At 39.4% G+C, this 18,476-nt stretch overlaps 1 protein-coding gene across 1 annotated transcript; it reads right to left on the bottom strand.

The window, feature by feature from the left end:
* Positions 1–9,812: 9,812 nt before the first annotated feature.
* On the bottom strand, positions 9,813–17,964 carry LOC133420726 (uro-adherence factor A-like). The gene is made up of 11 exons (XM_061710509.1): positions 17,871–17,964; positions 15,790–16,601; positions 15,463–15,657; positions 15,165–15,260; positions 13,140–13,275; positions 12,912–13,006; positions 12,623–12,820; positions 12,428–12,523; positions 11,011–11,158; positions 10,765–10,902; positions 9,813–10,643 (listed from the first exon to the last, which is right to left on the bottom strand). The coding sequence occupies exons 2-11, from the start codon at positions 16,597–16,599 to the stop codon at positions 10,591–10,593; spliced, it is 1,965 nt and encodes a 654-aa protein (XP_061566493.1). The 5' UTR covers positions 16,600–16,601; positions 17,871–17,964; the 3' UTR covers positions 9,813–10,590.
* Positions 17,965–18,476: the final 512 nt, after the last annotated feature.

Below are 18,476 nucleotides of genomic sequence, written 5' to 3'. Positions count from 1 at the left end.
AACATTCTTAACCTAAACAAACAAACTCCCAAAAAGTCCTCTCTCGAAGTTCATATATGCTTTATCAAATAAAAAAGTCTTCTTTATTAGACACAGAATGCATCATTTAAAGAAGCTCATTGTTAATGTTATCTTAAAAAATGTCAACAGAGAAGCTGAAGCTCATGTATTTTTAACAGATAAAAAGTCTCCTTTATAGACACAGAATGTATCATTTAAAGAAGCTCATTGTTCATATTATTTTAACCAAGTCAACAGAGAGAGGCTCATATGAATTTAAACCTTTTACTTCTTAACATTTTATCTTATAATATCCAAATATATTCTAAAATTTGTCACCTATTCAACCCCTAAATAAGATTATTATCAACATAATCTCTAGCTTTTTTAAAGCTTTACTGGTTATCTGTGCTGCCGAAAGACCCAAACAGCCCCTCCTTCCATCGGAGCAACAGTCTGCATCTCTGCTTCTCTGCATCTCCAAGCACCATAAAATCTGCTAACGATCAAAGCAGGTCATGATCTGACAGAGGACTTTTACGACCATGGCATTTGAACATGCAACTTCCACGAATCTCTCTTTTACCTTTTCTGTCTTTCTTTCTCTTAAAATGACAGAATATATCTACAAAGTTCCATGAACATACAATACACAAAGGCACACACACACATTATCTCTCACACACACACACTTACACCCTATCTCTGTCTCTCACTCTCTCTCTCTCCCTCTGTCTCTCACACACACATCTACACATACACACCCCAGCACACACACATAATCACAGCCCCTCCTCTCTCATAGCAAGGCGAGCAGCCACTGCTTAATTTTTTTACATATTTTCCACAATATTACCATCTCTATATCTGTTTTTCAGGCTCATGTCAACTTAGGTCTTATAATATCTTCACAAAGCCAAATTCCCTCAACATTTAAAGTTTCTTGGGCATTTTAAAACATCTCTACAGTTTCCAAAATCCTATTCCATCCTCAATGCATACCATCAACTTTTTTTTTTAAGTTTCTTTGGCAGCTTCTTAGAATTTGGGTGGTCTCAATCCCGGGACTCTAACCCAGCAAAAATACGTGCGCCCGTCGACGTCACGGGGGGGCAGCCACGCCCGAGACTTCAGAATGTCTACGGTAACAGGATTCTCCAATAACCCTGTCCCTCAAAAGGGCCTCAAACCCCGACATCCTCGGACTCTAACCGTTAATAAACCCTTTCTAATAACATCCTGGGACTTAAACCCTTAACAAATATTCCTCTTAACTTATATATATTTCCTCTTTATTTTCTATTCCAGCTTTGTCCTTTCTTCATTAAATTTAGCAGTTGTCATTCCTTAAATTTAGCAGTTATTAAATTCAGCCGTTATCATTCCTTAAATTTAACAGTTCTTAAATTCAGCAGCTGGGTGTTTACTTAAGACTTTGGACACGGTCTTGATTTGAGTATATCCAATGCAGATAAACGGTCTGCTTACCCTGAATTTGCCGCGCGGGCCGTGTCCTCGCCTTTTTTCGCACCAAGCTGTTTTTTTTTTTTTTCATAATTACCTCTTTCCTGTTTCTCAATCCCGGACGACGCCCCCAAATTGTTGTGATCGAATTCAATCACCCCGGGTTCTTTAATTGAGCTGGAAAAGGTAAATAAAAAGACACAAGACTGGGATAGAATTAAAGTAGGCCTCATGAGTGAGATCGGCAGAGCAGCGCTCCTGCAGCCTGCTTGGTCAATCGTCCCGCCAGATCTGCTGGTCTCTCCTCCTGAGAACATGTTTATTACCTCTGAAAGTAGGGGTGGCTTGGGGCCCCCCTTAGTTTATTGCTGGGGGCCTCTCTTATCTCGTGCCTGTTACAGCATGGTACTTTCAGTGAAAGTCAGAGAAATGCACCTTATTTTACATACAGAAAGATTTAGTTAACAGCACATGGAGTTTACATATTCAGTTTGATTTTAAACTATTCTTTATAATCATAATATATATATATATATATATATATATATATATATATATATATATATATATATATATACATATATATATATATATATATATATATATATATATATATATATATATATATTATGATGTTCTGGACCTTCGCTTGAGTAAAGTGTAAGTGTTTATATTTAATGGGCCCGGGCCACTCTGTACTGAAAAAATTGGGCCCCAAGGTCAGAAAGGTTAAGAACCCCTGCACTAGAGGGCTCATTCTTTTGGGTTTGGAACGCTTCATCTGACATTATTACTACATCTGACATTTATTACATAAATCCTGCCACAATCCGGCCTCAAGCTCCTTTAACTATTTTTAAGGAGATGTACGTGCGTCTGTAAAAGGCAGACATGCGTGTTTAGTTCTGATTTCAGACCTGCTAGACCTGCTTTCAGGCTTTTTGTGGTGGTTTTGTGGTTTTGAGGTGGTGGAAGTAACTTTCTTTTGATGAGTAAGTGATCGCTATTTGTGACTCGGATTTGTTTATTTCAGTTTTAAGTTTTTTATTAATAATATTTATTTATTTATTCATTTCAGACTGATTTTAAAATTTTCTTTTTGACTCATACAGCCAAACTACTTTATCTACCATACATTTGTTATTATTGATAAAGGTTGTCAAGTTAAATGGCGTGTTATACGGACATTTTGTACCAACGATACATTTGGGATAAGGAGAGGGGTGGGGTGGGGCCTCCAGATAACATGTTGCTTAGGGCCCCAATTCTGTACTCCAGCTTCCTCCCACAGTCCAAAAACATGCATGGTAGGTTTAATTGATGATTATGAATTCTCCGTAGGTGTGAGTGTGAGTATGTCTAGTTGTTTGTATGTATGTGGCCCTGCGATAGACTGGCGACCTGTCCAGGATGTCCCCCCGCCTCTCGCCTGTAATGAGCTGGGATAGACTCCAGCAGACTCCCGTGACCCTGCAAAAGATAAAACGGGTATAGAAGATGGATGGATGGATGGATGGATGGATGATGGATGGATGGATGGATGGATGGATGGATGGATGATGGATGGATGGATGGATGGATGGATGGATGGATGGATGGATGGATGGATGGATGGATTGAACTGAACTGAATATATATATATATCAAATCAAAAAAACACTGCAAGCACTAAAAGACAGCAGGATAAGATAGGCTATGAAGTTAAAATACACACTAAAAGAGTTTAAAAGTATAACATAAAATCCTAAAAGTAGGTCTAGAAAGCAAGACCTGCTAAAACAAACATAAGAACAACTTAAAACCATAAGACCATAAAACCTGGGTTAAAACAACAAGAACAGCTAGTTAAAACAAGGGTGTACAAGAAAGACTAAAAGGAATCAGCTAAAAGCCAATTTAAAAAGGTGAGACCTGAGCCTGCTTTTAAAAACATCAACAGTCTCTGCGGCCCTGAGGCTCTCCAGCAGGCTGTTCCACAGAAATGGCCAATAGTAGTGAAATGATGCCTCACCGTGGGTTATGGTTCTAACTTTGGGAATGGTTAAAAGGCCGGTGCCAGAGGACCTCAGGGTCCGCCAGGGTTTATAGGGTAAAAGCAGATCAGACAGATAAGAAGGCCCGAGACATTTAAAAACTAATAAGAGAACCTTAAAATCGATCCTGAAGCGCATGGGGAACCATCCATCCATCCATCCATTATCTATACCCGCTTTTATCCTTTGCAGGGTCACGGGGTCTGCTGGAGCCTATGCCAGCTATTTTCAGGCGAGAGGCAGGGGTTACACCCAGGACAGGTCGCCAGTCCATTGCAGGGCCACATATACAGACAAACAACCAGACACACTCACATTCACACCTACGGGGAATTTATAATCACCAATTAACCTAGCCTGCATGTTTTTTTGGGCTGTGGGAGGAAACCGGAGTACCCGGAGGAAACCCACGCAAGCACGGGGAGAACATGCAAACTCCACACAGAAAGACCCTACTGGGCCTGGGAGTTGAACCGGGGACCTTCTTGCTGTGAGGCAAGAGGCATGGGGAACCATCCATCCATCCATCCATCGTCCGCCGCTTTATCCGTTCCCGGGTCGCGGGGGCAGCATTCTCAGCAGAGATGCCCAGACTTCCTTCACCCTAGACACTTCCTCCAGCTCTGAGGGGAGTCCGAGGCATTCCCAGGCCAGCCGAGAGACATAGTCTCTCCAGCGTGTCCTGGGTCTTCCCCGGGGTCTCCTCCCGGTGGGACATGCCTGGAACACCTCCCTAGGGAGGCGTCCAGGAGGCATCCGGTACAGATGCCCAAGCCACCTCAACTGACTCCTCTCAATGTGAAGGAGCAGCGGCTCGACTCCGAGCTCCTCCCGGGTGACCGAACTCCTCACCCTATCTCTAAGGGAGCGTCCAGCCGCCCTGCGGAGGAAACTCATCTCGGCCGCTTGTATCTGCAATCTTATCCTTTCGGTCACTACCCAAAGTTCGTGACCATAGGTGAGGGTGGGAGCAAAGATTGACCGGTAAATCGAAAGCTTCGCCTTTCGACTCAACTCCCTCTTCACCATGATGGACCGGTACATCGACCGCATTACTGCGGACGCTGCACCGATCCGCCTGTCAATCTCACACTCCATCGTTCCCTCACTCGTGAACAAGTTCCCGAGATACTTGAACTCCTCCACCTGAGGCAGGACTTCTCCACCCACCCGGAGAAGGCACGCCACCCTTTTCCGGTCGAGAACCATGGCCTCGGTCTTGGAGGTGCTGATTCTCATCCCTGCCGCGTCGCACTCGGCCGCAAACCGCCCCAGCACATGCTGAAGGTCCCGGTCTGATGAAGCCAACAGGGTGACGACATCCACTGCCAATCCAGGAAGCAGGAACACACGGAGACACACGTCAAGCACTGGAAATCTGCAACAAAAAACCACAAACAAAACTAAAGAGGACAGCGTGAGGAAAGACACACACAGATGTTTATATAGAAACACAATATTACATAGATTTCCTCCCACTTACTCCCAATGATAATAATAATCTAATTATGATAATAATAATAATGATGATGGTAATAATCACTGCACTGTGGACTTTCAGTTTCAGAGTGAGAGAGGAGAGGAGCTGTCCAGCCGGATGAAGCAGAAACAAAAGGCAGGCTGTACAGGTAGATCCAGGAAAGGCGTCACCCAGCCCCGCCCTAACCGTCAGGGTGTGTAAGTATTTGCATTAAATAAAGTACAGCCCTTTTGTTAACCAGGAGACGGTTGCAGTAATTACTGACGCACAGCACCTCCCACAGCCACGGGATCACATGGATAGTAAAGCAGCATTCCTCTCATGCTGCGGTCACAACGCTGCTGTGATTCAGGCGGTGAAACCTGCCGGCAGGAGCCGTGTGGATGGGCTGGAGGGCTCACATTTTTCTCCTGTAGCGTTATTCACAGATCATCCTGGGTTCACCGCTCAATGACATAAATGTGCACACTACAGCGCTGTTATGTAAGTTCAGTTGGATTGATAGTAATATTTCCTCCATAGAAAAACTCTGTCTGCTGCTCAGAACCCCACGAGGGCTTCATTAACGGCGAGGTACAAACTCTCATGGTCATTTGTTACATTTCATAGAATCTGAATGAACTGATTAGAATTGAAAAATATTTTTTTATACCACCCAAAAAATAATATTGTAGCACTGTTATTTACTTGAAAAAAAAAATATATAAGACACTAAAACATCAAAAATCAAGTTCAGTTGAAACAACTGATGACATCAAGTCAGCAAGTATTACAGGTGGAAACATGGAGGGAAACTCACAGTTGCATGTCCAGGATAACACCATCTGAAATAAATAAATAGATAACTACACTCCTGTTAGATCATCTATCCCAATCCCTATGCTTATCAAGGTGGAATACTGGTCTTTCCCGTTGTCATGGATACCCATCTTCACAAATATTAAAAAGTCCCAAGATTGCAAGCGGAAATTCTCCAGGGAGCAGAGCATCCAAATCAAACCGGCAAATTGGAAAAATTATTAGTAATTCCTACTTTTAATGGAAAAAGCCCAGTAAAACAAATCAAACCAAAAAAAACTAATGAGTGTCGTTTTTCCCGAATCTCAGGACATTTAAAGCCCTTCTTCTTCCATTTGTCATCTTTTAAACCGAAATTTGAATTTTGTTTTTACTTAATGTGGTGTAATGCAACAAAACATTGCCCTTTGTTCATAAATATTTTTTTTCTATTACACATGATAAAGGCTTCACCTTTAACTTAAATACATAGTTTACAATGTTGTTTAGGGCTTCTATCAGGGTTTGGTGAAAAATAAAGTTATCTTTGAACTCTAAAACTTTTAAAAGTATATTTAAAAAAAACCAACCTGTCCTCAATACAATGTTCACACAATGTTCACACACAAAAAGTAAGGGCCCAGACTTCTGAAACACATTTCTTGAAACCTCCACCCATTTTCCCAAAGCCATAAACACAAATCCAAATGTTCAAACTGCATTCACAAAACCGTACTTTTGAAAAACCAAAAGCAACCTATCATCTCAAAACTTGTTATCCTGTATCAAAACCAAACAACGTACTAAGATTATTCCCGCAGCAAGTGAAAATATGTTCACCGCAGAACATTCGTCAGACAGTACTTAAATAATGTTTCCCTGTTTCAACACACCATTAAACAAATGACTGTGTCATTAACATACTTGTGCAGACTTTGATGACAAGCGGATGACGAACAACAATTTTGATCAGGCGTGTTAAAGCAGGGAAACATCTAAAACATGCAGGACAGCGTGCCCCGAGGACAGAGCCGGATTAAATAGATGGACTACACTAGGCAGACTGTGATTTTTGGGCCCCCCTCCATCGATGTTATTTATGAAATCTTAAACTTACCAAAGTTACTAATAAAAGTTAATTCACATTTTACATAGCATAGTCATAGTCAAGTTGGTTCTTTGTATTCCAAAATAAGTCATGTGTTGTATATTAAACAGTCTATCAGACTATTTTTAGATTTTTATTATTTATACGTTATTACAACGCTCTATTAAATGCTATTAAATTATCCTTATCTTATCGATTGTGAGCATTTTGCAGAAAATCTTAATTAAATGTGTTGATTAAATTGAATAGTTAAATAAGAAGTCAAATCTACAAAGACCAATAAAATTTGCAGTAAGACAAAGTGTGCTGTAGTATGTATGTCTGTATGTGTATATGTATGTATGTGTATGCGTATGCAGAGCCGTTTGGGAGATTTGCGAGGCTCTGTGTGAAATGGCCAGGGGGGCAAAATTTTTGGGTTTTTCGGGTCGGATCGGGTGTCTATATGCGCAATTTTAACTCTCCAATTAAAAAAATACTGGATACCTTCCCCTGCCTCATCATCATCTGGGCTTGCAGTTGTATTGAACAACAGACACGCGTCATCATTCCACATATATTTATTGATATGCACAGACTAGTACATATTTAGGTCTGTAATGGAACGTGACTGTTGATATTTATAAGGGAAAAAAGGAAAAAAAAACGGCCCATAGCGCCAGGCCCCTTGGGGCGCGAGGCCCCGTGCGGTCGCACGGTTTGCACATCCCTTGCGGCGGCCCTGTGCGTATGTATGAGTATATATATATATATATATATATATATATATATATATATATATATATATATATATATATGTATGTATACTAAATATAGTAATAATGCACATATATATATATATATATATATATATATATATATATATATATATATATATATATATATATATGTATGTATACTAAATATAGTAATAATGCACATATATATATATATATATATATATATATATATATATATATATATATATATATATATATATATATATGCCTTAGGTTTTTACCGGCATGTTATCAACCATTAATATGTGTGCAGACAAAAAAAAAAAAAAAATTTTTTTTTTTTTTTTTTTTTTTTTGTCCCTCTGTCTGGGCCCCCCCCCCTGGGCCCCCTCCCTAGGACCAGGGTTGGGAAACACAGGTAGTTCCTGTAGGTCAATCTGAGCACCTCTCCTACTACAGTGTGGGATAGTGAGTCAGGGAAGGTTTTATATCATGTAAATGCAATATTGCATTATTGTATTATTGAATTGCATGGTCTTTTTAATTGATGTATATTATTGTACTGCAATGTTGTGGAAGAGCCCAACTGGGGACTGGAGTTGAAAATTAGCACTAGCTATAAATTCTACATGCATCGCATCAGCTGCAAGCTTGTATCCATGTTTGACTGCATTGTCCCTGTCAAATAAATACATTAATACAAAATACAGGAACATTTTTGTCCTGTAAAGGTTCCTGAAGGCCCTTTTTACAGGGCCAGTCCTGGTAATGGAGACACGCGTCGACAATCCGGCCCTGAAATATCTACCTGGAACCTGAAACCCTCGTGAAAACACACCTAATGATACTGTCTTGTTTCTGTGAGTAAAGAGCAGTCCTTCCACCATCATTTGCTGGTTTTTTAATTTTCTTAAGGGGAAAATGCACTTCTAAACATTTATAGCCGGTAAAAATGATAACATAATTAACATCACAATACAACGCACTGCAAAAACAGCCCCTCCAGAAATATTCCTAATATTCCATAAATCTTATTTTAAACAAAACTATTTCTGCTAATGGGCTTAGAAATATTTCATTGACGAGAATTCTTAAAACCAGCAAAATAATCTAAAATAAATAGTCTAATTTTCTTAAGACAAGGTGTTTTTTAACTTTCTTAGTAATTCGTTTTTTGCAGTGTACACTGTATGTCAAAGGTTGTCCAGGAAGAAAAATTACTTGTAACTTGTCTGAATGTCCTGCTCTGCAAAAACTCACCAAACTGACATTGGACTCTTTGTTTTGCTTCCTCTGTTGTCGTCCCACGAACAAGGACGTGCTGTACAACAGCCGTCAATCAATGGTGAGTTGTTGGTGTAAAAGATGGCAGCGGCTGTGTCGGAGTTGTGTTCACGTTTTGGAGCCAGAGTTTTTGATTTTGCAGCACATACATCATAGTGTGAAGTGCGGTTTTAAAAAAAATAAAATAAGAATCAAAAGCAGATGAGTTTTGCAGATTGTCCCTGTTTAAGATTTGGCCAAAACAGTGTTCCTCCTCTTACACGCCCCCTGTGTCTCTGACTGTGTCCCTCCATTGTTTAAAGGAGCTTGCAGGACCAACCTGTTTGCACTCAGAACTAGCTTGTATTTGTCATCACAGCATGACAAACAAGCTTGATCGGGTGTGAGTCCTTGTGTTTAACGGATGATACATCGGAGATTAGTTACCTGAGCGTCTGAGTCACACCAATGTTTTAGCAGTTGAGATAAACTGCTTCTCAAGACAATAACTTGAGCTTTACCCACTAGATAAATCCTCAAGGAAATCAGATGTTTAAATAAAAAACATCTGTTGTTTTCCTTGATTCAGTTACGTTACTGAGTTTGAACAAAAATGAGGAACATCTTACAGTTTTTGTGATGTAAGCTCAACTATCAAACTAAAACCACCAGGGCACTATTTGTGGGCTTGTTTTGAAGCTCTTATTATAGATTTTCAATCAGAAATACAATTTCTAAAATAATAAAAGTAATATATTTTTAAGAATAAAAAACATATTGTCTGTTTTGAAAACGAGTGCAAAAATCCTGACAGAAACTCCTCCCAGAATGGCTTTTCCTCGGTTAAAAACAAAAAAGAAACAAATTAATAAATAACTAAAAAGCTTAGATAAACCTAAAGGTTCAGCATCATACCTTCTTGTTAGTTTCGTACTTTCATCTAAAGATTTATTAACAAGACAAACATCCTTAGTAGTCTTAGAGTTTATTAAATATTTATTTCAAAATACATCTTTATTCCAAAAATACAATAAAAGCTCAGTTATTAGAACCTGCAAGGTGCAAAAATCTATTTTGGTTTCATACATTAGTCAGGACTCACACAAACAAAGACGAGGAGAAATCCGCCAGCGAAGGCTTCATATTTTCAGAACTCACAAATAAAATATCACAACATAACTTAGCAACCATACATATCAAGAACATAGAAATACCTTCTACAAACAGCATCAATGTCAGCGACATTTCAATGTTTATTTTGTCTGTAACTCAAATAAACAAAAACAAAACAAATCGGAAAGCTTATATTAATTAATATGACAAACATGGAAAGTACCAAATGATCCACTTACTAAAATATGTATGAAGATATATTTTTATGTGGGCTTTAAAGATAACCAGACCTTGTTACCTTAAATGTGTGTAGACAATTACACATGCTGGTGAAAAACACAAACAAATATAATATATTTTTTTATGCAAGGATGCATCTTTTTCCGTGTTCATTTTTAATTCCACGTTTAGATATTTTAAAGATATACATGTAGCAAACAGAAATTTGCCTGTCACTGAGTTAAATAATGACATACGCATGGCAGTGAACTGCTCAGTTAACCGTCTGCTTCCTGTCAGGGGGAATCAGAGCGAACCACACCAACCACGCAGGTCAATCTCTTCTTTGGGTGTTAAACATTTACATTCAGTAGCTCATGTGTATGGTTAAAGATGTTTTTTGATGTTTGGAAATCAGTTTCTTCCCCCCATGGTGAGAACCAGGACGCCCACAGTGCTCAGCAGAACTGGAGGTGAGAATGCAGAAAAATAACATTAATATTAGATTGTGTACTTTTTATTATTATTATTGATAAATAGAGGTAACATCAGAAAACCAGTGAGATCGGCTCTTTTTACTTCGCTTACCTTGCAGGAGTGACTGCTGGTGTGTGACCGCATGGTTAGTGGAGGTGTTCTCCAAATTTGTGACGGTGGCGTTGGGATTTGCCAGGTCTACGATGGAGGAACGGAACTGGACGAGGAATTCGCCCACGGTCTGATCACCTGAGAAAGCGTGCAAAATAATAATATGGACAAAAACAGGTCAGCGATATTGTTGCTGGACGTGATTGAGGGATATGTTGTTGGTCTTTTTCATGGAAAGGTTCTTACTGGCATTGAAAGTTCCATTGGAGAGGATGATTGACCGGAACACTGCTCGAGCCGTGACTCGAGCAGCGACGCTTGAATCGCTCTCTTCGGCCGTGAACGTACAGTGGATGGTGCTTCCATTTATGATCCCGCTGTTGGTGATGTTCCTCTTTAGAGAAGGGACAAACAAAAAGTTGTCATGGGCCGGAGGAAACATAAAACAAAGACCCATTTGTAACATGGATTGTAAATAGGGATGGGCGGTATGGACTAAAAAATGTATCACGATAATTTCTGGCATTTATCCCGATAACGATAAAAATGACGATAAAAAAATACCAATACAAAAACGTCATCAACGGGAATTTATCCTTTCTTTCTTTCTCTTTTTCTTACTTTCTTTTAGGCTCATTTCTTTCTTTCTTTCTTTCTTTCTTTCTTTCTTTCTTTCTTTCTTTCTTTCTTTCTTTCTTTCTTTCTTTCTTTCTTTCTTTCTTTCTTTCTTTCTTCTTCTTTCCTCCTCTTCTTCTTTCTTTCTTTCTTTCTTTCTTTCTTTCTTTCTTTCTTTCTATCTTTCTTTCTTTCTTTCTTTCTTTCTTTCTTTCTTTCTTTCTTTCTTTCTTTCAGGCTCATTTCTTTCTTTCTTTCTTTCTTTCTTTCAGGCTCATTTCTTTCTTTCTTTCTTTCTTTCTTTCTTTCCTTTCTTTCTTTCTTTCTTTCTTTCAGGCTCATTTCTTTCTTTCTTTCTTTCTTTCTTTCTTTCTTTCTTTCTTTCTTTCTTTCCTCTCTTTCTTTCTTTCTTTCTTTCTTTCTTTCTTTCTTTCAGGCTCATTTCTTTCTTTCTTTCTTTCTTTCTTTCTTTCTTTCTTTCTTTCTTTCTTTCAGGCTCATTTCTTTCTTTCTTTCTTTCTTTCTTTCTTTCTTTCAGGCTCATTTCTTTCTTTCTTTCTTTCTTTCTTTCTTCTTTCTTTCTTTCTTTCTCTCTTTCTTTCTCTCTTTCTTTCTTTCTTTCTTTCTTTCTTTCTTTCTTTCTTTCTTTCTTTCTTTCTTTCTTTCTTTCTTTCAGGCTCATTTCCTTCCTTCCTTCCTTCCTTCCTTCCTTCCTTCCTTCCTTCCTTCCTTCCTTCCTTCCTTCCTTCCTTCCTTCCTTCCTTCCTTCCTTCCTTCCTTCCTTCCTTCCTTCCTTCCTTCTCTCCCACACACGTACGTTGTGCATGGATTTAACACAGAACCATAAATCAGCTTTACACAAAAACATCATCAACGGGAATTTATCGTTTTTACCGCGAGATGACAAATTCTTACCGTGGGGATTTTTTTTGACGGTATATCGTGAACGGTAAAATGTCACCCATTCCTAATCGTAAACTAGTTTATCATAGAACTGTGTTCACAACCACAAGAATCACCACCCAAAGGTGCTGAAGGTAAAACTCACCGAGTCTTTAGTAAAGCTGCCATTGTTGAAGATGCCAGAGACAAACAAAAAGGAGCCATTGTTGTTCGCACAGACGTACGTTGTGTCATTGCCACCCTGTTTTTCAAAACCAGAGAGAGCAGATGGGGTTCATTTACAAAGATGTCCTCAAACAAACTATGTGTTTGTGATCTTTAATGATAGAACTTGGCATACCAGCTTGGTGTCGTTCGACAGGGAGGCAGCAAGAAAGCCGCTTGACTGGCCAGAGAGCTCGAATTTAAAGGTCTGACCGCTCTCGTTCTTGGAGGAAAAGAAGAGACACGATCCCGATGCAGAGGGGTCGCAATCAGACGGCTCGGATGCGCAGAGTTTATCGGAGCCGCATCCTGTCCTTGAAGGCGGTAGACTGGGCTGCAATGGAATTTAGAAACACTTAATAATAAGACATGCACTTAAAGTTCAAGAACGTCATTCCTGAAATATCACTATAAATGATCATTACCGAGGAAAGCTGATTGGCAACGGTGGTGTTAGGCTTTGCCAAGTCCACCTGAGCAGTTCTGATTTTTGGGGTGGGGCTTCCCAATTCCTCAGAAGCTGAGAGGAAAAGCATAAAGCAAGAAGATGAGATTTAAAACATTTTTTTTTTTGCATTTGAAAAAACATCTGTGATAGTCTCCTTGACAATGGTTTCTTTGTTGGAGGTTATGATGCTCAGATGCTGGCTTACTTCGGTTGTACGCTCCTGTGGCGACAGAAAGTGAAAAACGGTTCTCGGTTCTTGTTGTTGCGTCCGGCACTGTGGCGACAAATGTGCACTGGATTTGGGTGCCGTTTACGCTGCCCTTCACAGAGTTCGCTGGGAGCTGCAAAGCAAAGAGGACGAGACTTCAGTTATCGTGTAATATGACATGCTAATAGTTGGTTTGTGCCTACCTATTTTCCATGACAATGCTCCAGGAACAAGTTCAAAAACACTGTTACATTGCAAAAACTCAAACTCTTACCAGGAATATTCGTCTTATTTCTAGTTAATATGTCTAATTTTTAGTCAAAAAAATCTCATTACACTTAAAACAAGAGTCATTACTAGAAAAATAACTTAACATAACTAAATTTTCACTTGAAATAAGTAGAAAAATCTGCCAGTGGGACAAGATTTATCTTCTTATTACAAGCAAAAGAATCTTGTTCCACTGGCAGATTTTTCTACTTATTTTAAGTGAAGATCTACTTGAAACAGGTGAGAATTGTTGTTTTTTCCAGTGATAAGTCTTGTTTTAAGTGTAATGACATTTTTTTGACTAAAAATTTGACATTTTAACTAGAAATAATACAAATATTCTTGTTAAGATTTTGAGTTTTTGCAGTGTAGTTCATCTGCAAAGTAGACCAGTGGACCAGGCATTGGCCTTTGTGAAGACAATCGTTCAGTTTCTTATGACTGAAAGCTCTCAAACCTTGAAGGGAAGTTAACGGAAGTTGGCTGAAGTTGACAACTTTAACCTAAGTTTATAAATAAAATGACTGTACCATGCTTTGGTTAGAAACCACAGAGACAATGCATCAGTTCCCCTCCTGACCATGTTTTTATAGCTTTGTCCACAGCATCCGGTTTCAGGTAGTTGGACTGACCAACCTGACTTTCCCCAAGATTAATATCCCTTAAATGTCCCTTAAAGCATGTTGTTATGTTGTTTTCTTCTTAACCGGATCATTCATTTGCATCTTAACCTGTCACACCAACCAACTGCATATCCTCTTTCATTATATCAAGAAGTCTCTTTGGTTTTCCCCTTTTTCTCTTGGCTGACAACTCCATCTCCAGTACCCTTCTAACCAGGGCCGCCGCAAGGGGTGTGCGAACCGTGCGACCGCACGGGGCCTCGCGCCCCAAGGGGCCTCGCGCTATGGGCGTTTTTTTTTTTTTTTTTTTTTCAAAAAAAAAAAAAATTCAAATTTTTTTTTTTCTTTTCCTTTTTTTTCCTTTTTTCCCTTATAAATATCAACAGACACGTTCCATTACAGACCTAAATGTGTACTAGTCTGTGCATATCAATAAATATATGTGCAATGATGCGCGTGTCTGTTGTTCAACACAACTGATCAGACCAAGCGCAGACACAAGCTGCTCTGATCGAGACGGTGGAGTTGGAACAAACTGTCACACAATGTCGAGAGAACGAGACAGATTCAGAAAATTTCCATCAGGGGATGAAAAAAGAAAAAAACTAAAGAAAATGGCAGAGTTTAATGCCTCTCTGAAAGGCTCGTTTGATAAATTTGTTACAAAAATCACCGATCCGGCCGGGTCTCAAGCAGCCGTGGGGCCCCGCGTCGAGGCAAGAGATGATGATGAGGCAGGGGAAGGTATCCAGTATTTTGCTAATTGGAGAGTTAAAATTGCGCATATAGACACCGGATCTGACCCGAAAAACCCAAAAATTTTGCGCCCCCCCCCCCCCCCCCCCCGCCATTTCGCACAGGGCCTCGCAAATCTCCCAGGCGGCTCTGCTTCTTACAATGTATTCATTATATCTACTTCACTTTTTGTCCAAGTCATAGATCTAATAAGCTCCTGAAGAAAACTGAACATATGTCTCTTGGTCTGAAATTCTGAGGAGTAAATTAGGGAACAAACTCATTGCAAGTCATTCCTTGGACTGACTTGGCCAGTCAACTGTGAAGCACCATAATTCACATTCTCAAGTCAACAACTGTTACTTACAGTGTATACGCAAAGTTTTTGACTCACCGTTGTCTTAACCAGATTGTCGTTGTTAAGGAGAGCGCCAAAAAAGCGAACGGTTCCTCCATTGTTTGCACAGACATAGGTGGTGACGTTCACACCCTGTGGAGTACAAACAGGTACGGTAAGTAACTGGTCTCTTTTATTTGTCCTTGGTTTTAAAGCACTTTAAGCTATGAAGCTCCCAGTTTTTGTACGGGTCTCTGTATAATTACACTATATTATCATAAATTGGAAGAAGAAACTGCATTACTTCTGTGTAATTATCATATTTTAGTCTGAAACTGAGAGTCAAAACATGTACCGTTGTACTGCCGGTGGCTAAGGAGGCAGAAATGTATCCCTCTGACTCTCCCGCGAGCCCAAACTCAAAGTTTCGACCACTTATTTGCCTTGCTCCGAGAAAGAAACATGATCCTGGCGAGGTGGAAGGGTCACACTGGACCGGCTCACCAGCACAGAGTTGCTGAGATCCGCAACCAGTCCGAGAAATAGTTGTCTGCAAGAAAAGACAGAGTCCAGCATAGTGATGGGTATTTATGAAACAAGACGGACTGAAAAATAACCCCACCACCAAAACAGCACTTTTACTACTGTGCCTTTTCTCCTTAATTGAATTAACGCCCCTCACCTCAAGAGGTACCACGGTGTTGTTTGGTGATACTGGGGGAGCTGCCGTTGCAGCTGTTGTCATGTTGGCATGGGTTGTTTCTGATGCTGTTGTCATGTTGGCATGGGTCATATTTTCTGATGCTGTTGTCATGTTGGCATGGGTCATACTTTCTGATGCTGTTGTCATGTTGCCATGGGTTGTTCCTGATGCTGTTGTCATGTTGGCATGGGTCATATTTTCTGATGCTGTTGTCATGTTGGCATGGGTCATATTTTCTGATGCTGTTGTCATGTTGGCATGGGTCATATTTTCTGATGCTGTTGTCATGTTGGCATGGGTCATATTTTCTGATGCTGTTGTCATGTTGGCATGGGTCATATTTTCTGATGCTGTTGTCATGTTGGCATGGGTTGTTTCTGATGCTGTTGTCATGTTGGCGTGGGTTGTTTCTGATGCTGTTGTCATGTTGGCGTGGGTTGTTTCTGATGCTGTTGTCATGTTGGCATGGGTCATACTTTCTGATGCTGTTGTCATGTTGCCATGGGTCATACTTTCTGATGTTGTTGTCATGTTGGCATGGGTCATACTTTCTGATGTTGTTGTCATGTTGGCATGGGTCATACTTTCTGATGCTGTTGTCATGTTGGCATGGGTCACACTTTGTGATGCTGTTGTCATGTTGGCATGGGTCATACTTTCTGATGCTGTTGTCATGTTGGCATGGGTCATACTTTGTGATGCTGTTGTCATGGTAGTCTGAGCGTAGGCGCCCATAAATGCCCAGGACAGTGTCAGAAACATGACACTGAGGACCGTTCCGTTCTCCATTCCTAAAGAAAGAGGAAGACATTCTGTTATAAAAGCACTTTTTTTATGTGACAAACAGGGGATTTCTGTGATGTCATATTTGCAACCTCGTCAAAGTAATGATTGATTGACTTTGCAAATATTTGAACATACAATAGAGGTATCGGAAACTGCACCGCCGCAGAAAAGAAAGCACTGCAGAGGGTGGTGCGAACAGCACAGCGCATCGTGGGAGGGGAGCTTCCACCTCTCCAAGAACTTCATGAGAGACGTTGTGTGGCTAAGGCCCACAACATTATCCGGGATATCCATCACCCCAGCCATAGCCTGTTCCAGCCACTGCCGCACCCACGGCCGGGCAAACGGTACCGGTGCATAAAAAGCAGCACCACCAGATTTCTGAACAGTTTTTATCTGTCAGCAAACAGATTACTGAACAAGACTTAGTTCTTGTGAAAGACTAAACTGAAGATTTTTTAATATCACATATAGAAGCCCAAGACTTTTCTATCCTCTTATTCCACATACTGTTTTTATGCTTTTATTCATGCACTATGCACTTTGTTTGTATGTCTATCTTTTAACTGCAAATAATGATGATGAGCCTGCACAAACAAGTTTTTTACCCATGTTACTACCAGTAATATGATGTGACAATAAAGTTGATTGATTGATTGATTGATTGAGGTAAGCGGTGGCAACAAACAACAAAATTAACAATAGTAGAGTATTTTCCACTTATTTCACTTAAATACTTTTGTAATGAATATAAATCTAATCTAATGTTCAATAATTAGATGTATTCAACTATTCAACAGACCTGAGGTCTGCTCCAACTGTCAGCTCCTTTAAATCAGGGTTAAAAACATTACTGTTTACTCAAGCGTACTCCTAAATTAAACTTACCTGCTGTATTCTACTTCCCTTATTATTATTATTATTATTATTATTATTATTATTATTATTATTATTATTATTATTATTATTATTATTATTATTATTATTATATACAGCTTGTGCTTTTTATTATTTTACTTACTTTCTTATCATTTTATTCAATCTTATTTGTTATTTACTGTCTAATTATGTCTTGCGGCTTTTAATGTCAATGTAAAGCACTTTGAATTACCTTGTGTTGAATTGTGCTATATAAATAAATTTGCCTTGCCTTGCCTATGATATATACATTCATTTCAATTAAATACTTTTGTAATGAATATAAATCTAATTATTTTGTAGAATAGTGGAGTAATGTCAAAAGAAAAATCTTTAAAATTGTAATTTGTGCCTACCTGTAGACCTTCTTGTGTCCAATCCAACCAAGGAAAATGATTTACAGGGTTCTTCTTCAGGTGTTACTTGTCTCTGATGTACCAAACAGGCTGCCAGGTAAACTTGTGATACCTGTCCGCACGCCGTCAGCTATTTAAGCCATAGAAGGGGGAGGAGAAAAGAAAAAAAAGGTGTGGCATAATGATGGAAACCACAAATGAATGTATGCACGTCATTGTTTTTTTTTATTTTTCAATGACATTTTTGTCTCGTAACTGATTCTTTCCATGAGGATTTACAATGCCCGTAACCTCCACGGTTATGATGGAAAGACATAAATAAATAGATAAATGCAGTGTTTACTCTGTGCTATCCCCTTTCCTGGATGGGGCTCTTATTAGATTCAGCCATTCAGAAATGTTTTATTTTTATGATGATGATGGAGGAAGAAAACAAAGAGTCTTAGTTTGCCATGCCTTACACTGATAAAACCCACAATAAAGGATTTTCTTCTAATATTTAGATGCCATGGAGAAATCCGATAAATAACCGGTGAAGAAGATCTTTCGTGGTGTGATTTGACATATTGAATTTTTTCTGCGTGACCAAGGTGACCAAGGTTAAAA

The sequence above is a fragment of the Cololabis saira genome, chromosome 20, assembly GCF_033807715.1.
Source record: "Cololabis saira isolate AMF1-May2022 chromosome 20, fColSai1.1, whole genome shotgun sequence".
Lineage (NCBI taxonomy): Eukaryota > Metazoa > Chordata > Actinopteri > Beloniformes > Belonidae > Cololabis > Cololabis saira.
The sequence above is the reverse complement of the archived record's forward strand: the minus strand, read 5'-3'. Positions and strand labels throughout refer to the sequence as shown.